The sequence below is a fragment of the Leucoraja erinacea genome, chromosome 17 (genome assembly GCF_028641065.1).
Source record: "Leucoraja erinacea ecotype New England chromosome 17, Leri_hhj_1, whole genome shotgun sequence".
Classification (NCBI taxonomy): Eukaryota; Metazoa; Chordata; class Chondrichthyes; order Rajiformes; family Rajidae; genus Leucoraja; species Leucoraja erinaceus.
The window spans coordinates 15,820,604-15,842,806 of record NC_073393.1 but is presented as its reverse complement, the minus strand read 5'-3'; the positions used below and the strand labels follow the sequence as shown (position 1 = coordinate 15,842,806).

The 22,203-nt window shown below is 43.2% G+C and overlaps 1 protein-coding gene across 2 annotated transcripts in view; it reads left to right on the top strand.

Annotated features, from left to right (window-relative positions):
• The first annotated feature begins 2,136 nt into the window (after positions 1–2,136).
• The window catches only part of bbs2 (Bardet-Biedl syndrome 2), a 48,176-nt gene continuing 28,109 nt past the window's right edge, over positions 2,137–22,203 (top strand). The window contains exons 1-7 of one of the 2 annotated variants that reach the window (XM_055648659.1): positions 2,137–3,719; positions 9,219–9,344; positions 11,696–11,923; positions 15,945–16,070; positions 18,515–18,577; positions 18,898–18,975; positions 19,890–19,994. In XM_055648659.1, coding sequence (XP_055504634.1) covers positions 9,228–9,344; positions 11,696–11,923; positions 15,945–16,070; positions 18,515–18,577; positions 18,898–18,975; positions 19,890–19,994 — 717 coding nt within the window. In that variant the 5' untranslated portion in view covers positions 2,137–3,719; positions 9,219–9,227. Of the gene's footprint in view, positions 3,720–3,745; positions 4,264–9,218; positions 9,345–11,695; positions 11,924–15,944; positions 16,071–18,514; positions 18,578–18,897; positions 18,976–19,889; positions 19,995–22,203 lie in introns of those variants that run through there. The other variant, XM_055648660.1, reaches the window with a different exon arrangement.

Below are 22,203 nucleotides of genomic sequence, written 5' to 3'. Positions count from 1 at the left end.
GATCACTGATCACTGGCCTTTTTGGGGTACCCGGTGAGGGAGTGGAGCAGCAGAGTGGGGAAAAGGCGTGGAAGTGGGGTGTCCCCCTTCCCAGGGTAGGGACTTTTTGAAATTGGATGTATTAAAATCATGTTTTAGTGCATTGTAGAAGTATGATTTCAATGTTTTTTTTAAGTATTTTTAAAATATTTTTAAGAGGAAACTTTTTAAGGGGTAACCTTTTCCACACAAAGGGTGGTGGGTGTATGGAACCAGCTGTCAGAGGAGGTAGTTGAGGCAAGGACCATCCCAACATTTAAGAAACAGGTAGACTGATACATGGATAGGACAGATTTAGAGGTATGGACCAAAAGCAGGTAGCGTAGCTGGGACATGTTGGCGGGTGTGGGCAAGTTGCACAGAACGGCCTGTTTTCACACTGTATCACTCTATGACCACATTATACCTCCACCATGCATGAATGCTTCAAAATCAAGTGATCGAGTTTTATTGCCATATACTCAAGCATAGAAACATAGAAAATTGGTGCAGGAATAGGTCATTCGGCCCTTCGAGCCAGCACTGCCATTCAATATGATCATGGCCATTCATCTAAAATCAGTACATCTTTCCTGGTTTTTTTACCCATATCCCTTGATTTTGTTAGCCCCAAGAACTAAATGTAACTCGCTCTTGAAAACATCCAGTGAATTGGCCTGCACTGCCTTCTGTGGCAGAGGATTCCACAGATTCACAACTCTCTGTGTGAAGAAAGTTTGTCCTCATCTCAGTACTAACTGGCCTACCCTTTATTCTTAAACTATGATCCCTGGTTCAGAACTCCCCCAACATTGGGAACATTTTTCCTGCAGTTGCAGTAAGTGAAAATCTAGCAGGCAAGCAGGATGCTTTCTCCAACCACCCCCATTTGAAGGCCACTATCTTCTGCTTCTACCCAGTGCTTGGTACTTACTTCCAGCAGCCACTGGTTGCCCTCCAGGAGCCTGATTCATGCCGGTCACCTGGGCGAATTTGACACAGAGACTCTCACGGCAGCGGCACAACGCCTGCGACGGCCTGGGATTCTTTTACTGAGGCTGCAGTGAGCGACTTGCCAGCCAGGCAAACACTCGCCAGCCCACTCCCCGTCTGCATCTGTCCCTGCCGCTGCTTCCAACACCCGTGACCCATGCAGTTGATATGAGCTTTGAAATTTTTGTTGATCATAGAATTTCTCATGACAGAGCGTGAGAAATTTGTGATCAGCGTGAGAATTTGGCAAAATGCGTGATTTTCACGCCCAATGCATGAGAATTGGCAGCCCTGCCTCTCTATCCCCCTCTCTCCCCTCCCTCTTCCCCCTATATATCTCTCCCCTCTCTCTTCCCCATCCCTCCCACCTCACAACCCCCCCCCTCATCCCATCTCCTCTCTTTCTACCACTCTCCCCCTCTTTCCCCTATCTCTCCCCCTCTTTCTTCTCTCTCCCCATCTTTCCCCCCTCTCTTCCCCCTCCCTCTTACCCCTCTCTTCCTCGCTCCTCCTCTCCCACCTCACCCTCCCCCCTCTCTCTCCCCTACCTCTCTCTCCCTTCTCCTCTCTCCCCCCTCTCTCCCCACTGTCTCCTTCCCCGCTCTCCCTCCCTTTGAGTGTCTCTGTCCCTGCAGCACAGACTCTCATGGCAGCGGCGCAACGCCTCCGACGGCCCGGGACTCTTGCACTGAGGCTGCTCCATGGCCGGAGCTGCAACGAGCGACTTGCCAGCCCCAGCTCCCCACATCTTTCCCCGCCGCTGCTTCTGCTTCCATCCCATTTGAAATTTTCGTTGATCACAGAATTTCTCATGATAGAGCGTGAGAAATTTGTGTTCAGCGTGAGAATTTGGCCAAATGCGTGGTTCTCACGCTCAAAGCGTGAGAGTTAGCAGCCCTGATGGCATGAGACTCCCTTTGACCAAAAAGGTGATTGAGGAATGGATGTGGAGTTCTTTCACTGCAGCTGTATGAACTTTTCCAGTTCTTTATATTATTATGGTCTGAAGAAAATTGTCCAGGTGAAGAAATTTCTCTATGATTTCATCAAATCTGCTTTCAAAATCTGGGATTTTGCCACAAGTATTTATTTTTATTTTTTTTGCAATGTTTATTTAAGTTGTTGAAGCATTGGTCTGGTGTTAGTTGATTAGGGCATTCAACTGGTACCTGCTCAGATTTCCCCCTTATCTCACATTTACTCTGGATTCATAAGGCCAAATCTGCTGGGCATTATCCTGGGGCCAATCAGCAAGGTCCCGAATACAACTTTGTGCAATTTAATCTAACCACATGGGCAACCTAAACATGCCCTGCACACTATACAGCTAGATCCTCAGTGTTGCTGTGTGTTAAAATTTAAACCTTTGGGAATGATTAAATTAGTTAATGAAATATTGAAACTTGGTGAAGTAGTTTAACTCTATTTTGAATTTAAATTAATCCCTTGTTACAATGAGATATCTAATGACATGAATGGGATTCCGTGTTGAACCTTCTCTTTAATTGTAGTAAGATTTAAACTGTAATGTTGGTGAGACTATATCTGGACTACTCAACTAAACTGGTCTCTGTATTTGAAAGGGGAGGTGGAGCAGTTCAGAAAAGATTTACTTGGTTAAATTCTGACAATGAAGAAATTGTATAGAGGGACAAACTGGACACATTGGAGTTTAGAATGAGAAATGACCTTGTGAAACTGTATGAATCTAGCTCATAGGCAAACACCTTCTCGGCAGCTATTTTGTCAATCATGTTTCAAACAAGGAAGCAGAAAAGAGAGCTATCACATAGAAAACCAAGCCATGATTCCACTTCAGTATTGCCTTTTGTAATTTTCCTGCCCAATCACCATGCAAAACTGAGAGAATACGTACATTTTATTGTACTATAGGTGAAATTGTGGTATGAAGAACAGATGAAATGGGAGCTTGAGTCAAGATTTAATTAACCATGATCTTTTTGAAGCAGGTTTGAGGTTCAGTGTGGTTTAAGGTTAGTTTTATTTACAACCAAATCCCAAAAATGTAAAATCCAGACACTCCGATAACATTTACTGGCATTGGCTGGCAGATTAGGCCTCAGAAAAAACAGTAACAGTGAGGGCAAAGGTTAGAGAATGACTAGGAATTAAAATTGCTGCTTAAAGCTACCTAGCACAAATATTTGGCTTTATTTTAAAAACTGTAGTCAAACAATATTATACTTATTCAACATTCTTGAACTTTTGTTCTATAAATTTACTATCCATATTTTTATGGGTTAGGGTTACAGTTTTATATTGTTGACAAAGATCTTCCCTGAGTGCTCTAAACTTGTCAGGTGGCCAGTCTGAATAGGCCGGGTTTGTAATACCTCTCAATCAAAGATACTGCTCTCAATAACTCAAACCACTCACTGCCCTCCTTAATGGACAGCTAGTCTGTGAGAGCATTTGGAGTGGGAAGAGAGGGAGAAACGTCCGTTCACAACGAGTTTGGGTGACACGAAGCAGTGTCACTACAGTGGACTCTTACAGCATCCTTGAGACCGCCTCTCCTCACTCGACCAGCCAGCAACGGAATGAAGTCCCGCCCTCAAGCAGCATGCGTGCTGCCTGGTTGATGTCATCGGATAGCAACGGCGAGACGCTGCAACAGGAGGAACGCGGCGGGGGCGGCTCGACGGACGACCCGAGAACGCAAGGCCAGGCCACGAACGGATGCCGAGGTGAGGAAAGGGGCGGGGAACAAAGCTTTGGCGGAATGAAAGGTCAGGCGGAATGAAAGGCTGAACCTGTGATGGGGCGAGGGCAGCCGGGCCTGTGCATTACCGACCAAAGATCTCTGTTACCGACCGGGCTGTTGCACTGGTTGGCTCGTCCAAGAGACTCGAGTCGGTACAGGGAATGTCTGACTAGACGTCGTGTCTTAAGCGGAACGCTACCGACCCTAATCATTGTGGGAGATTTGCCTTTGATGGCCAATAATCTAAGTTCAAGATTCAGTTTCATATTTTGAAACTGCTGGGTGGACACCAATTTACTTGATACCCAATGATCCCCGTGTTTACAATATCACCACAGTACCCGTTTTACTTTATTCAAAAGTGCCTCTATTGTGACAGGAACTGCGAAAAAAGTGTAGATGTTTGGAGAGAGTAAACATTTCGGTTCGATAACATTTCATCGGCATGTAACCTAAACCTGGCAATGTTACATATTCATAGCAGGCAACGTTTCGTTCAATTAGTGTAACATCCCCCCGGGGCTTTGGTGAGTGTATTTTTTCATTATCAATTGCTGGTCAGATTCCTAACTACCCCAGATAATCTGCACATCATACTCACGGCCATAAATATCCTGGGCCTAATCAGTAAGGAGCTGTGCAGTTTCAGGTTGATGTAAACAAATCGGATTACGTGGGCAAAATGAAACAAATGCCGCATGAATAGTCCTGTAAATCCACATCTATACCATTGTGGTAGTCTGAGATCTCACGCTTTTGGAATATGTAATATGCTTGAGATGCAATGATTCTGATGGAATGTTATCGATTAGAAATGTTAACTTTTTCTCTCTGAAGACGCTGCCTGACCAGCTGTTTCCTGTATTTTCTGTTTGTGTTTTGTTTTTGTTATATATCAACGTCACCATAATATTCTCTAACTTCATTACTAGTTCCTGATGTATACATTAAACCGAGACGCTTATTATTTTGCTGTTTGTGCAACTGGTGGCAATATATATAATTATCTGTTGATCATTATACTTCTGCAATGAATGCATTCAGAGAATAAATTCCATTATGTTGTCAATGTGACACCCTCTTCCCTGTGTCCCACCTAGACCCATGCTTATTTCATCCATTCCCTCCCCATCCACCTTTCATCCATTCCTCTGGCATCACAAGTCGCACCTCTTCTATCCTTATCGCAAACCTTTTGTCTTCTCATCTTTGTCCAACGATCTGCCAATCAAAACAAAAGCCCACACCTGTATCTGCTTATCACTTAGCAGGCTTTGTTTGCCCTGCCACTCTTCTCTTTCAGTTTTCTTCTACCCCACCACAATCTGACTGAAGAAGCATCCCACCCCAAAACGTCACCAACTGTTATCCATGTTTTCTAGAGATGTTGTCTGACCTGCTGAATTACTCCACCAATTTGTCTTTTTTTGTGTAAACCAGCATTTGCAGTTCCTTATTACTCTATGGTATTTAGGTCATAAGTGATAGGAGTAGAATTAGGCCATTTGGTCTACTCCACCATTCCATCATGGCTGATCTATCTCTCCTTTCCTAATGGGCCTGCCCCACCTAAAAGATTTTTTGGGCGACCACAGGCGACTGCCACAAAACTTTCAACATGTTGAAAATTTTTGGTGACAGTGGTGACGCTTTTTGCTGTCGTAGGTTGTCGCCAGGTGTTGTAAGTGAATTCTATTAAAATTAGAGAATCACCTAAGTGGGACAGGCCCATAACCCCATTCTCCTGTTTTCACCCCATAACCTCTGACACTTGTACGAATCACAAATCTATCCATCTATCTATCTATCCCCGCCTTAAAAATATCTACTGACTTGGCCGCCACAGCCTTGTGTGGCAAATAATTCCACAGATAGACTCCCTCTGACTAAAGAAATTTCTCCTCATCTCCTTCCGAAAAGACCATCCTGTAATTCTGAGGCTATGACCTCTAGTCCTAGACTGTCTCACTAGTGGAAACATTGTCTCCACACCCACATTATCCAAGCCTTTCACTATACTGAATGTTTCAATGAGTTTGCCCCTCATTCTTCTAAACTCCTGCATGTACAGGCCCAGTGCCGACAAACGCTCATCATAGGTTAACCTTTTGGCGGTTGCAAGAACGACAACTAAATTTTTCAACGTATTTTATTCACAAAATAGCTTCTTAGCGCACAGGTTCTCACAACACGTCTGGCCACAACGGTGGTCAGCACTGAACTGCTGCGCGAAAGCAAAACCGCGCGAAAACAAGCAGCCCCTCCCATGTCACGTGACCGCGGCTTCCGAACGCCGGGTTCAATACCTGCGTGCGCCCCCCCCCGCTGCTACATGCCCCCCCCCCCCCACCAGAATCTGCGGATTAGAAACGCATGGGTACTCAGACAGTTCGACCGGAACGCGTCGTCCGAGGTCGCGGGGCGAGCGTAACAGTAGGGGCCGGCAAAACAAAACCGGAGGGACGCGACGAACGCGAATGAGGGACGGGCGTAACAGAGGGGACCGATGCAACATAACCGGGGGTAACAGGTGCAGAGGGCGGTAAAATGGTCGGTGGACGTCCTCTATGCCGCGGAGTGGCCACCGCTATCCTTGTCGACGTGTGCTGGCTTAAGGCAGCTCACGGAGACAAACTCCTCCTTGCCACCCATGTCCAACGTAAACGTCGAGGTACCAGTCCTCAGCACCCTGTACGGACCCTCGTACACCCGCTGTAACGGCGAGCGGTGAGCATCCCTAGGAAGCAAAACATAAGCACAATCCCGTAACATAGTAGGCACATGCACCGCGGACGACCCGTGCCGGGAAGTGGGAACCGGGACCAAAGCGCGCGCCTGCTCGCGAAGATCAGCTAACACTGCCGAAGCTGGGACATCCTGATCCCGGGGAACGGGCAGAAAATCCCCAGGTACTCGCAAAACCGAGCCGTAAACCAGCTCGGCTGAGGAGGCGTTGAGGTCCTCGTTAGGAGTGGTTCTGATGCCTAGGAGGACCCAAGCAACTGGTCGACCCAATCGGGGCTGGTGAGCCGAGCTTTCAACGCCGACTTGAGGTGCCTGTGGAAACGTTCAACCAAACCGTTGGACTCTGGATGATACGCGGTGGCCTGATGCAGCTTCGCACCATACAGCTGCGCCATATCACTCCACAGGGGGGACATAAACTGCGTCCCTCGATCAGTAGTGATATCGGAAGGAACCCCTAAACGAGTAATCCAATGTGAGACGATGGCCCGCACGCAAGCCTCAGCGGAGGTATCAGTTAACGGTATCGCCTCCGCCCACCTAGTAAACCTGTCCACGATAGTCAGTAGGTGAGTGGCCCTGCGCAAACACGGCAACGGACCTACCAGGTCGACATGGATGTGCAGGACAGCAAAATCCTGCAAGGGCGGGCGGACATGCCTCTGTACCTTAGTCTGGCAGGGGATGCAAGAGCGGGCCCATGCTGCAACCTGCTTCCGTAACCCAATGCCAGACGAACTTGGCCGCAACAAAGGCAGAGGTGACGCGAATGGACAGGTGGGCTAGGCTGTGGATGGTGTCGAAAATCCGATGCCTCCAAGCTACCGGGACGATTGGGCGGGCTTTGCCCCTGGAGACATCGCAAAGGACCCGCACGCCGGCAGCGCCGCAGGGCACCTAGCCAGTTTAAGGCCTGATTCAGCATTGGGTAAACCTCCATACCGGTATCTGCCTGTTGGGCAGCGGCCAGCTCCTCATAATCCACGCCTAAGCGGAAAACTCGGGGGCTGCCGGAGGGGACAGCGCGTCAGCCACAACGTTCAGCTTCCCCGCCACATGCCGAATATCAGATGTGAATTCGGATATGTAGGTGAGGTGCCTCTGCTGCCTTGCAGACCAGGGATCGGGCACCTTGGTCAAAGCGAACGTGAGTGGCTTATGGTCCGTGAATGCAGTGAACGCCGCGCCCCTCTAGGAAATAACGGAAATGGCGGATCGCTAGGTTGAGAGCGAGGAGTTCCCGATCGAAAGCGCTGTACCTAACTTTGGGGGCTCGCAGCTACCTGCTGAAAAATGCCAGCGGCTACCTACTCGTTGTTCGAGGACAGCACCCACCGCGACATCGGATGCGTCCATAGCTCCAGCATGGATGCCGCTGGCATTTGTTCCAGCATAGTGGCGTTGGCCAATGCTGTCATAGCCCCCTCGAACGTCGTCTCTGCCTCCTTGGACCAGACCAGGTCCTTAGACTTACCGGCCAGACATTGGAACAACGGCCGCATGATGGCGGCTGCTGACGTGACGAATCGGTGGTAGAAATTAACCATTCTGATAAACTCTTGTAGGCCCTTGACTGATAGAGGCCTCGGGAAGCGACAGATAGCGTTGACCTTCTCTGGCAGTGGCTGTGCGCCGTGGCAGGTGATGCTGTGACCCAAAAAGGAAATGGAACGCAATCCGAACTGGCACTTCGCGGGTTTGATCACCAGCCCGTGTTCGCGCAGCTGTTCAAAGAGCAGGCGGAGGTGCCTGATGTGCTCTGCCTGCGAGCTGCTGGCCACCAGAATATTAGAAGATCTAGAATTTAGGAGATTGAGAGGGGATCTGAAACTTACAAAATTCTTAAGGGGTTGGACAGGCTAGATGCAGGAAGATTGTTCCCGATGTTAGGGAAGTCCAGGACAAGGTGTCACAGCTTAAGGATAAAGGGGAAATCCTTTAAAACCGAGATGAGAAGAACTTTTTTCACGCAGAGAGTGGTGAATCTCTGGAACTCTCTGCCACAGAGGGTAGGAGAGGCCAGTTCATTGGCTATATTTAAGAGGGAGTTAGATGTGGCCCTTGTGGCTAAGGGATCAGGGGGTATGGAGAGAAGGCAGGTACGGGATACTGAGTTGGATGATCAGCCATGATCATATTGAATGGTGGTGCGGGCTTGAAGGGCCGAATGGCCTCTACTCCTGCACCTAATTTCTATGTTTCTATGTCTATCATCGAGGTAGATGAATATGAACGACAAAGCCCAACCGACCTGATCCATTAGCCTTTGGAACGCCTGAGCAGTGTTCTTCAGGCCATTCTTAGCCATTCAAAAAGGCCGAAAGGGGTGATGGCCGTCTTAGGGACGTCGTCGGGATGGACCGGAATTTGATTATATCCATGAATGAGGTCGACCTTCGAGAAAAAGGCTGCGCCCTCCAGATAAGCCGAGAAATCCTGGATGTTTGGGACTGGGTACGTGCCGTGGTTATAGCGTTAAGACGTCTGTAATCACCGCACGGTCTCCAACCCCCGGACGCTTTGGGTACCATGTGCAGCGGGAATGCCCAAGGGCTATCCGACCACCGGACAATCCCCATGTCCTCCATAAGCTGGAACTCGTCTCCTACAATTTGTATAAACTGATTTGCATGTTTTGATGCCTACCCATCCCTCCCATTCCCATATAGTCCTGTTTCTGAATGGTTTTAGAACATGTTCATAGTGATTATCTTTTTTTTCCCTTTGGCACCTCCAGCTGAGAACCATGCTTGTTCCAGTGTTCAGCCTCAAGTTAAACCACAGAATCAATCCTCGAATGGTGACTGTGGGAAAATATGATGGCATACATCCCTGCTTGACCGCTGCAACACAGGCTGGAAAGGTACTGCTTCTTGAACTATTGTTACTAAGTGAAGGAGTATAATAATCAGTGGGGGCACTGAGTGAGGGTTTATAACCATCAACAAACTGAACTAGGGGCAGTGGCTTTTTTTTTAGTACATTGTGCAGCCAAACGGAGAGCCGATAGTACAGTGGTATTAACATTAGATTAGTAATCGATGACACCCAGGGCAAAATACTGAGGACATGGGTGCTAATCCCACCACAGCAGAGGTGATAAATTCAAATTCAAATTCTGGAATTAATACATTTATTTTTGTAAAGAACCATCTGATTCACTAATGTTCGATAGGGGAGGAAATATATCAGATTTACCTGGTATCCAGAGCCACAGTAATGTGGTTGATGATTAACTGTCCTCTACAATGGCATAGCAAGCCATTCAATTATAATAAACTAGAGAGGCATAAAGAAGCCAAAGCGGGCGGTTCACCCAGAATTATCCTGGGCACTGGAAATGCCAATTGAAAATACAGCCCTGTTGATAGTTTCTATGGCATCCTGACTTGGAAATATATCACCATCACTGGGTCAAAATCCTAGACCTCCCACTCTATTGTGGAGACTCAACAAGGCACCATCTCAAGGGAACATTTGGAATAGGCTATAAATGCTGGGTCATTCCGCAAAGCCCACTATGCTTGCGGGGGGGAAATCATTAAAATAATGATGACACAAACGTTATTTACCACTTTAAATGACCAGTACTGGGTGAGGGACAAGGGCTATTAGTAGAAATTGTAGCTATGAGCATGAACACTGAATAAAGTTCTGAATCTCTCAACAGAAAATCAAAACAACCGTCTACAATTATCAGGAATGGCATCATGAAGATCTTTAACCAGTAACCTTAACATGTAATAATATAGTATCTTTAACATATTAACAATGATCCAGGCTCCCATAAATCTAGCTAAAAAATAACAATACTTTGGGAGCAGGCAGCGTCAGAAACGTTAGTGGTGAAGAATATCAGTCACAAATGCACAAACTCAATCTCCATCTCTGGGAAAAGGAGTATTTATTTATTTGCCTCTGTACTTCACATTTTGAGATTTGTAATAGAAAAAAATTACGTGTAGTTAAAGTGCACATTGTCATATTTTAATAAAGGCCATTTTTATGCATTTTGGTTGGACATTCAGTGAATGTTAGGTCACTGGGCAGTACATAGTTCCCTGAAAGTGGTTTTGCAGGTAGACAGAGTGGTGGTGAAGACATGCTGATCTTCATCAGTCAGAACATTGAGCACAGGAGATGGGACCTTATATTGCAGTTGCTCAAGGCATTTGTGAGATTCACACTGGAGTATTGTTCATCATTTTTATTACTCTAGCAGAGGAAATATGTCATTAATTTGGAAAGAGAACACTGTATTAGAATGTCGCCAGGACTCAAAGGCCTGAGTTGTAGGAGGAGGTTGGGTAGGCTAGGACTTTATTCCCTGCAGTGTAGAAGATTGAATGAGTATCGTATGGAGGTTTATAAAATATGATGTGACTTCGGACAGTGCATGTTAGGTCATTGGGAGTGTTGTAGAACAGGAGGACTTAGGTATACAAGTAGTACATAGTTTCCTATGACTCTTGCAGTCAAATATATTGAGTTCTATATCCCTTGTCATGCTTGCATCTCGAACAAAGAGGCAGGCGTAGCTGGGGCCTTTGTGTGTGCCCATAGCTACGCCTTGAATTTGGAGGAAATGGTAGGAGTCAAAGGAAAAGTTGTTGAGGGTAAGGACCAGCTCCGCTAGGCGGAGGAGAGTATTAGTAGACGGGGATTGGTTGGTTCTGCGGTCGGGCGGAGATTGGTTGAATAAATATTCAATAAATAAACTATATTTATTGAAAGCTTTCATCCTCTAGAGAAAGATAGGGAGAGTTAACACATCGCTTAAATTGTTTTTCCAATATAATTTATTGCTTTGGCTTTTTTGTGGTTCTTGATGCATTTTCTATCACGTTGCCAATCACAATATCATTGTGAAATTTAGCAACATTTCTTATTTGAACATTTAACATTAATATTATTATTTTAGTTCCATTGCTAATTGCAGTTGTATGAGATATTATTGATGCAGTTCACGTGCGGTAATGCAGTAGTCTTCAGGAGTATATATGACAAATATTTCAGAGCTATATGTACAGTTTCATTTGAACTATAAAAATAAATCATAATATTCAATGGCATACCAAAGGGTAACAGATTTTCACTACTTTCAAATATTTTGAACTGTTGAGCCAACACATCTAATTTTGAATGTGACAGGGATATCTTTTGTTTTAAGCATTTGATTTGTTGTAGTTGGTAATAATTTGCTGTTTATTTTAGGTTTTTATCCACAACCCCCATATCCGTAGCCAGCGAGTTGTTGCCAATCATTTATTGCAAGGTGGCCTGGATTCCGACACCTACCTCCTGAATATAAACCAGAATGTCAGCTGTCTAACTGCAGGAATACTTAATCCCACACTCGGCCATGACACGTTGCTTGTAGGCACACAGACTAACCTACTGGCATATGATGTACATAACAACTCAGATGTTTTCTATAAGGAGGTAAGATTTTAATCCATCACTTGAATGCAGAGCAACCATATGCTAAAGGCTTTGGAACATCCCAAGATGTTTTACTCCCAATATTTTATAAATGCCTTTAAAGTGTAATGTTGGAGATCTGCCGTTTTTTTTTGTTTTTTTTTTTGCTCGGTCCCAATCTGATAATGACGAGATAATTTCTTTTTAATAAAGATTTTGCTTGACAGTGAAATATTATGTTTTCAAAAGAAAATCTTTGCATTAAAGTGTTGTCTGATTCCAAGTAGCGTTCCGAATATGTGCTCATTGAAAATCCTGCCAACTTTGCCAAAAATATATTTTTTACTTGATAAATGTTGTGCTTCTTGTTATCAATGTCAAGTGCTTGTTATCTAATTAGATTTCAAAATGGTTTTTGGAGCTAATGGCGCATTTTATCCAGATTTTTATTAGATTCTGACTATGAGTGCTGCCTGTACAGAGTTTGCCCGTTCGCCCTGTGCCTACATGGGTTTCCTGTTTCCTCCCACACTCCCAAAGACTTGCATAGTTGTAGTCTAATTGGCTTCTGTAAAATAATAAATTGTCACTAGTGTATAGGATAGTGCTAGTGTATGGAGTGATTGCTGATCAGCGTGAACTCGGTGGGCTGAATGCTTTGTTTCCACACTGTATCTCTAAAGTCTAAACATCAAGTCTTCCACAAGCAACATCCTCGGAAGTCATTGTTAAACGATCATACAAATATTGTGCCCGCAAGAGGAAGTTACAGATGGATTACTTACGTCGTTTCTACCCCAAATCATTCCCTCCATCTGCAGGGTTCTGTGTCTAGAATGTGTTGAAAACTCTCCAATTGATGAATACAGCTCCAATAGCATTCAAGGAGTTCAACACCAGGCAGAGCAACCTGTGTGATTTACACCCACTCATCACCATAAATATTCACTCCCTCCATCACGAGTGCAAGCTCAGTATGTACCATCAGCCGCAAGCTATGAAGACTGCTGCAACAGCATCTCCATAACCTCTGCGTCAAAATGCAGGGGCACAGTACAATGATCACCACAGAATGATGTGACTTGGAAATATATTACCTTTCCTTTATCAATGCAATGGGTCCAAATATTGGAATGCTACAGCCAACATCTCTTTTGGAGAAGGTACAAGGTGTACCTTCTCCAAAAGAACTGCAGAATTTCAAGAAGGTTAGCACACCACATCTTCCCAAGGATAGTGAGGAATGAACAATAAATGGAGCCTTTGTCAGTGAAAGACACATCCTCTGAATAGGTAAAAAGAGAGGTTTACATTTTCTATTTAATTTTTTCCAAAACTCAAATGGAATTATGGTAGCTTTGTATCCCAATATATGGCAATGGTATCTTTGTGCATCTTGCGTATCTAAATGCAAGTCCCTCAAAGACAAAAATATTAATTTTCTGTAAAGGTTGTTTCAAGACACTCCGACACTGTGAATGGACAGCAAAACATTGTTATTTGGCTGCTGTTGCTCCAAGCTTCTCATTTTTTACCTTTTGTGGGACGTATTCATTCTTTTCATATTAATATGGCTACCTGCCTTCTGTTTTATTTTCCTCCTTTAAAGTTCCATGCACACTCTGCTTTTTCAAAGCTGAGGTCAGGATTCCCATCTTATTTTGGAATTAAGTCCTGTCCTTTAATTATTCATTTCTCCTACAATCTGACTATTTTCAAAACTCAATCTTACTATCATGCTCATTTACCTTTTTTCAAATTGAACAAACCTACCATTTAGGGCTTAAGCATATTGGATTGTGGCTGTTTGTAGCCCTTTTAGAGATAACCTGCTGCAACTAAAGAAAAAAAGATTTCATACCCTGTCCATTAGACTGAAGTTCATTGCATATCAATGAACCAAGTGTGATAATCCAACAAACCACCTAAACTTCCTACAGTTGGAGTCTGAGGCTATTGTTATTTAATACCCGATTCATACAAAATGACCTACCAGTTTTTATGCGTGATGTTCCCAAAGCCGAAGATTCTGTTGCGGCAAATTTTAAAGTTCAAGTGTTAGGTTGAATAACAATGAAATAAGTTGATTTTACTGACTAGTCCTATACTTTCTCAGTGCTTGGGAAGAGATTGCATCAATATGTTGGTACCTACAAGTTGCTTATTATTTTGCTTAATTGAGAAACTGCTGGTATGTGGAGAAATGTTTTTTAAAAGGAGATTTTTTCAACTGCTGTGAAAGTTGCTGTGGGTTTGTGAAGCCAGATCTGGCAAAAATAAGTGTTGGGAATTGATGTTTTTGTAAATTAACCTTTATTAATCCATGCAAATGCTGGGGTCATGGTACACCAGTCAGATTGGCAGTAAAGAAAGCAATGGTATGTTAGCTTTCATTGCATAGTACAGGGAGGTTCTACAGTTGTACAGGGTCTTGGTGATTTTGGTCTCCAATCTGAGGAAGGACATTATTGCCATAGAGGGAGTGCAGAGACGGTTCACCAGGATTCCTGGGATGTCAGGACTGTCTTATGAAGAAAGACTGGATAGACTTGGTTTATACTCTCTAGAATTTAGAAGATTGAGAGGGGATCTTATAGAAACTTACAAAAATTCTTAAGGGGTTGGAAAGGCTAGATGCAGGAAGATTGTTCCCGATGTTGGGGAAGTCCAGGACAAGGGGTCACAGCTTAAGGATAAAGGGGGAAATCCTTTAAAACCGAGAGGAGAAGAACTTTTTTCACACAGAGAGTGGTGAATCTCTGGAACTCTCTGCCACAGAGGGTAGTTGAGGCCAGTTCATTGGCTATATTTAAGAGGGAGTTTGATGTGGCCCTTGTGGCTAAGCCAGATCTGGCAAAAATAATACTGAGTTGGATGATGGGATCATATTGATGTTTTGCAGGCTCGAAATGGACCTAACCTTTATTCTATCCATGCCATTTATAATGTCCACTACACCGATGTGCATGCCTCCCTTTACATGGTATCACGGTACTACACAACTTTACACTAGCAAGGTCAGCCCACTCTATCTTACAAGCCACGCCGAGTTGGATGAGAATGGCTGGCAGTTTAAATGTTCCTGTTTGCTTATGGAATAAAGACTGATCTTTCACTATGTGTGTGGATCAATCATAAACATGGTGTCAGAAGTGGGATATGAACCCACACCTCCACAGGAGACTGCGAAAAGCCCTGGGACCACACTCTGCCTACGATGTCAATGCCTTCTATAGGTCCCCGCGACAAACATTAACAACCCCTCGACAACCGCCTACAGCCCCAGGGAGGGTAACCGACCCTCTGGTCCATAACTGGTAATTGCGGTAGCTCACACCTGAAATTCCGTGAGCAATGCCTCGCTTATGGCAAAACGTGCCACTACTGTAAAAAGAAAGGCCACTTTATCCGGTGCTGCTGCCCTCGTGGCAACAGGGCTCAGCCACAACAATCTCTCTAAGCGTTCAAGCCCACACTTTCCCACAAGGCACTGACTGTGCACCAGCTGTCTACCTCTCAAAGTCCCACCCAACAACTACTCGAACAATAAAAAGATCTTTTTGATAACCCGCTGATTGGAAAATTCACCGGTAATACTTGAACTGTGCATGACCCATCTCGTTTTATGTGCTCACATATGCACAAGCATGTACACGTAAAATAATAAATGCTCACATCTTATACTGGTGTTTTACAATATGGTCCATGAACCACTCCACTAACCATATATGCTTTGCTTCTTTAAGAGGAAGGATGTAGATTAATCTTTATTAATCCATGCCATTTATAATCTCCGCTACACATATGTGCATGCCACCCTTGACATGGTATTATGGTACTACACATCTTTACACTAGCAAGGTCAGCCCGCTCTCTCTCAGAAGCAAAGCCGAGCTGGATGGGAATGGCTGGCAGTTTAAATGTTCCTGTCTGCTAATGGAATAAAGACTGATCTGCACTATGTGTGTTGTTGTGGATCAATCATAAACAGTTTTTGAAAGTCTTGTGGAGGAATTCTGATTTGCTGTTTATCTTCTTGTAGGTTGCAGATGGTGCCAATGCAGTGGTACTTGGGCAGCTGGGGGACATATCCTGCCCATTGGCAATAATTGGAGGGAACTGCACACTCCAAGGTTTCGATAAAGAAGGAAATGATCTTTTCTGGACGGTATGGAAATGCAGAATTGTGCCAGGTCTGAGTCTCAGGCTTTGGTAGGGGAGGCAGGTAGGGTGGCACTACATGGTGCAACGTGTGGAAGTGATACTAAATAGAACAAAGAATCAATATTGTTTTTCCAGATTTGCCGCCACAGTCATAGGACACATCCGCAAAGAGAGCTTCTTCTTAAGTCATCTGTAGATAGACTGGATAATTAGGCGTTTTGGATATTTTGGTTAGTATTTCGCCATGTCAGGCATATTACTCTGTGACGCAGGCATGTAGTGGAAAAGGAAAAATGAAATGGCAAATTACCTTAGTTATGGAACAACCTCAGTAGATGTCTGACAGCCTATATGGCTCCTCCACAAAGAAAGAAAAGTATCAATGTCTGAGGGTAACTGAGTAGATTAGTCCATAGAATATAACTTCAATTAACTAATTGAGGTTAAGACTGTTGACGCAGTTGATTTAGTTGCATTGTCAGGGTGGCAACCTAAATTGGAGAGATTAAAATGGGAAATTATAGGAAAGAGTGGTACAGATTTTTTGAGATTTTCTGAAGCTATATGAAATTAAATTGGGAAATTAGCACAGAAACACAGACCATTTAGACTTAATGGTCTCTGGTAAATATTAGAAGGGCAGACCAGGAACATAAGAATGTTTGAAAATGTCAGTCCTTGTAAATAAATTGATCATCCTCCAAACAATTGATATTTCTTTATTAGATTTAAGATTTACACATTTTTCAATATCCTTTGTGAAACATGCATATTCCTTGCACTTAAGTTGGAATGGTTAAAAACAGTATAAAAGGCAAATGGATTGACATGCAAAAAACGTTGTTTTGTGTTCCACTTCAGGAAAAATTTAGCCCCTCATCGGGAATCCTGGTTGGTTACTTAAAAGAACGTATAAATTAACTGATAGTGAAATGGGTGCACATTTTCAGAAAAAAACATTGATGTTTTGAAGCTTGATAGCAAAATGAAATATTAGCAATTATTTTAAGTAGATTTTTTTTCTTTCGGCTGCCAAAGTGTATCACTGTGATCTCATAATCACTATCAACTGAGTTTTTAGTGTTGAAGGTCAAGCAAGTGTTTTGCATTACTGCAGTATAATGATTAACTTTGCGTATTTCTGTACAGGTAGTTCTGCTGTAACACAACTGTTGCATTCCTAAGAAACTTTGAGTGACAGAAAATCATGCCGAAAGAAGTGATTGTTTAATCATTTCAATGGCCGCTCTCAGTGAAACTAGCAGCTTGTGGTCTTGAGAGACAATGGTGTCTGATTATTGCAGGGAGGTTATATGGAAACAGTTTATTGTCCCTAAACATTTTTCTACTTGCCAATTTCCAAATTGCTTTCCTTCGTTTCCGATCAAAATCGTGTTTCACCAATTTGGCTTGTGTAATACACATACTGGTCCCTAATTAGGTGGGGGGAAACAATTGAGATTTAATTGGGAGGTTTAATTGGCAGATGGGTGGCATAAGTGACGAAGGCCAGAGGTGACAAGACAATTGGCAGGGGGAGAGGAAAGAGGGAGAATAAAAGAGAAATGTGGGACTCAGGGATGAGAGGCGAATGCATAGAAGGAGAAAGGAGCAGGGTGACTAGAATGGTGGAGAAGTAAGAATTTCATTGTTCCGTTGACAGTACACATGACAATTCTCTCTTGACTCTTGAATTGTGTGCGGAGTGGGGTGGAGGTGGGAGCAGGGAAAGAGACGAGGGTGGCCACTGTATCACTTGAAATTGGAGAATTTGGTGTTCATGCCATTTGGTTATAAGCTACCAAGCAGAATCTGGCAGCGAAGGAGGCCAAGGACAGAAAAGTCAGTATGGAAAAGGGAAGGGGAGTTAAAATGGTTTGCAATGGTCTTTCTACCCTTTGCTTTCCCTAAGGCCTATTGTTTTGTCTTGTCAAACTTGCGGAAACTTTTAAAACTCTTCCTACTGAGTAAACACATAAGTGATCTGTTGTAAACCCACTGATGTGCCAAATGGTTGGAGGATTGAATAAACCGTTTAATACTCTCAACAAGGTTATGACCTCCCCGAGTATGAACTCAGTATTCCAACAGGAGATTGACTGTGTGGACATTACATCACACATTGATTGTAGATGTGTCCACCCATAAAGCACAAGCAATTTGTCTGAGATGGGGTTTTTTTTTAACCATTGAAGCACTTCTAAGTCTCCACTGTGCCCCTCCTAAAATTGGACGTACTGGTCCCTACAGTTATCAATATCGTGTACCATTGAGCATCTTATGCTTGTAAACTTATGTCCATGCACCTCTTGATAAAATTGCTAAAGGTGTCCTTCAAAGAGCGGGCAATAACTTGAGGAATGGCTGGTTGTCTTAAGTATTGGTTACATTGGAAATTAACATAAATTGTTGAAATAGCACAAGCTAAAATGCTTGTATTTTATACAGGTCACGGGGGATAATGTTCGGTCACTGGCTCTCTGTGATTTTGATGGTGATGGGAAGAAGGAGGTGAGTTCACATCATTGATCAAAAATAAAATTCACGTGACAAAAAAGTATTTTTTTTAATTTTCCACATCTTAATAATTGTTTACCAGTTAAAGAATGAAGACATGTGGATATTATTCACTTTGTATGTGTATATACTTTTATACTCCTCAATTATTCCGAACGCTCATGAATATCCCAACTTTAAACAATGTCTTAGATAAAGAACAGTTAAGCCACAAAAGCTCAAGTAAGAACAACTGGTCATTTTCCAGCTCAATGAACACTGGTTTGAGAAATATAATGCATTTCTAACGGTGTGTTGAACGATTTTCTTTACAGCTTCTGGCTGGCTCGGAGGACTTTGACATCAGGGTCTTCAAAAATGCTGAAATTGTGGCAGAAATGTCAGAAACAGAAGTAAGAAGCAATATTTCAGTGCTTTTTAGAAAAAGTCCTAAATCAATAATTAGTAATGAAAACTTAATGAATTCTGTGGAATGTTGAGCTTTCAATTGATTTGTTGTGGTGTTGAAGCTTATGGGCTGAATGCTAGAAAATATGATTAGTTTAGGTGCATGCTCTATTGTTGACATGTACATGGTGGGCCAAAGACTGATGCCATAGACTGTTTAAGATGACATCTAACATACATTGCAAAAGAAAGGCAAGTGAACTGGTGCTTTTCCTTTGGCTTTGTTGTTTTCTAACAGCCAAGACCAATGCTCGGATCAACCTAGAGCTCACCACAAAGGTTACCACATAATGTGAAAGTGGGCATTTGCTGCTTCATGCGACCAAACTAAGCTGAGTTCAAAAACTCTTTAGTGTTGTGCCTTGAATACAAACTTTCTAAGATGCATTTGATACGCAAAATAAATAGATACTGTTGTACAAGGTCCGTAAGGTCATCAGCATTGCACTGAAATTTACTGCTGCGCGCTATTTGTGCAGTGCAGGTGTTGATAGTTTGACAATCACTAACAGTCGCGATGCATCCAAGATATCACTGCCAGATAACATTTGGTGCTAATACATGACCAACGTTAACGGTTTAGTTATTGTTATATACAAAAAATAATTTGCACCAATATGTTTCTGCTTTACAAAAGGGCAGTGCAGTAATGGGTCCCACTGTCTGAAAGTAACCAGTGTTAACAGATAATTTTCATATTTTGGGGATTTTATGTACAAAGAAATCCTTACAATAATTAATAAAACTGATTGTACTTTTACTCTTCCCCCGGGATATTGAGGTATTTCTATGTGCAAATATTCACATGCAGGCTTTATTTTCAGCAAGATTTTGGCATGTCGGTATTTTGCCTTTACAGATAATCACAGCCCTGTGCCACATGCATGGAAGCCGATTTGGATATGCCCTGGCAAATGGCACTGTCGGAGTGTACGACCGGGCTACTCGCTACTGGAGAATTAAGGTGCATAATATAATGTTGCTCCAACTGGCCTGGTTTTCACTCTTACTGTAAAAAGTGAACAAATGTACTGGGGTATCAAAGAAACAGATCAGCAAAATTATTGGTTTGTAAATTGCTCGTTTCTAAGCTTACCCCCCAGTCTAGTTTCAGGAAAAACACTGAATCAAGCACTTGAACCAACTACATTTTATTTTAATAAAAGCGCATTACAGTTCAACTACTGTACCTATCCCACCGCGGGTTTGAATCTCATATCTGCCTGTTCAAGCCCTCTAGGCCTCGCTCAGACAGAGACACTCCAGAAGTTCACGCAGTCCCAAGCGCTCTCCCAGAAAACGACGCTGGACCTCGTGGAAGCGGACTTTTATATATCCCGGGACCTCGAGGGGTTGAACCGCATGGGGGGCTGTCTCTTAATAACCCAATTACAGATATCGATTAATCCCATACATGACAGACATTTCCCTAACCCAATAATACAGCAGCTCAATACATTGTATTCAAACTGGACTTCACAAGGAAGCCAACTTAGAAACATTTACCCTGATCTGCCAGAAACCCAGACAAGGCTCAATAGCTCATCCAATCCACACTCAGCAAAGTAGAACTCTGCAACATTATTTACAATCATTTACAAGGTGTATGTCTGGTTTGCTGCCATCCAATCCATTATATGCATTTTGCACCTAATTGACAAGGTCTGCAGATATTCTTATTCTTAGCTTGCAAATTGTATCTAGGCTCTACACACACTGGTACCATGTTCCCGATGTTGGGGGAGTACAGAACCAGAGGCCACAGTTTAAGAATAAGGAGTATGCCATTTAGAACGGAGACGAGGAAACACTTTTTCTCACAGAGAGTTGTGTCTGTGGAATTCTCTGCCTCAGAGGGCGGTGGAGGCAGATTCTCTGGATGCTTTCAAGAGAGAGCTGGATAGGGCTCTTAAAAATAGCAGAGTCAGGGGATATGGGGAGAAGGCAGAAACGGGGTATTGATTGGGGATGATCAGCCATGATCACATTAAATGTCGGTGCTGGCTCGAAGGGCCGAATGGCCTACTCCTGCACCTGTTGTCTATTGTCTATCACATTGATGCAATACAGGTTGACATTCTCTAGTCTGGCAATCTTGGGGCCTGTAGAAAATGCCCAACAGCAGAAATTGACCCTGATCACTTTCCTCTGAGTAGGGGAACTGTTCCTTTTAAGTCTTGGCACTCCAGGTTATGCAAGGGTTCTGAGAACTATTTGTAATGCAACGTATTCTAAATTGGAAAAACTCTCAACTGAGATTGTAAAACTTGTACTGGTAGGTTAATTAGTTACAGATTAGTACAGATCTCAGTTAATTTTAGATCTTAGTTATATCCTGGTCAAATATTGGTTATAACTTGTTAATTAGTACAGCTTTATACTGTAGATTTAAAACATACAAGACCATGAGAGTTGTTGCACCACAGCATGCCGGACATGGAAAGTTTCAACCTGTAGTTGAACCTGTCGGGTAAATATGTGGGGGCAATTTTATTTTGCATCTACTGATCTTAGAATGCTGAACTATAAACACTTATGAGCACAAAATGGCCAATAGTACTTTCATTTTAAATGTTTCTCTGTGTTTGACCTGTTTCTTTTCATGCACAGCAGTATTTTTCAAGTGCAATTCTTCCCTCATGGGGAACTTGAACCTTCCAACACAATGATTTATGTCCTCCAATTACCACATGAGTATTTATTTGCACCAGGCTGGGAGGGACTTGAATGTACTGCTGAACCTTTCATTCCAGTACTGCATAATAACTTAAACAGCTGAGGATCAGTCCTCCTCGGGATCCATTTTCATTAGTGTGCATTCTCAGTAGAATTTGGTCATGAAAGATTAAAAGGGACTACAATCAAGAAAAGCCATGCTGGCCTATGTTAGGTGTCACCAATAGCAATTGTTATGCAAGGCAGAAATATGATTGTACACCAGGCTATCTAACCTTATCGGAATATCCTGCTTTCCCTTTATGTATCTTACCTTCTTTAATTAATAGACAGAAACAAGAAACTGCAGATGTTCCTTTACAAAAAAGGAACACAAAGTGCTGGAGTAATTCAGTAGTTGATAGCACCTCCGGTGAATATAGATAGGTAATATTTTGGATCATGGCCCTTCTTCAGACTCCACCTAACACGAAACATCATCTATCCATGTTCTCCCG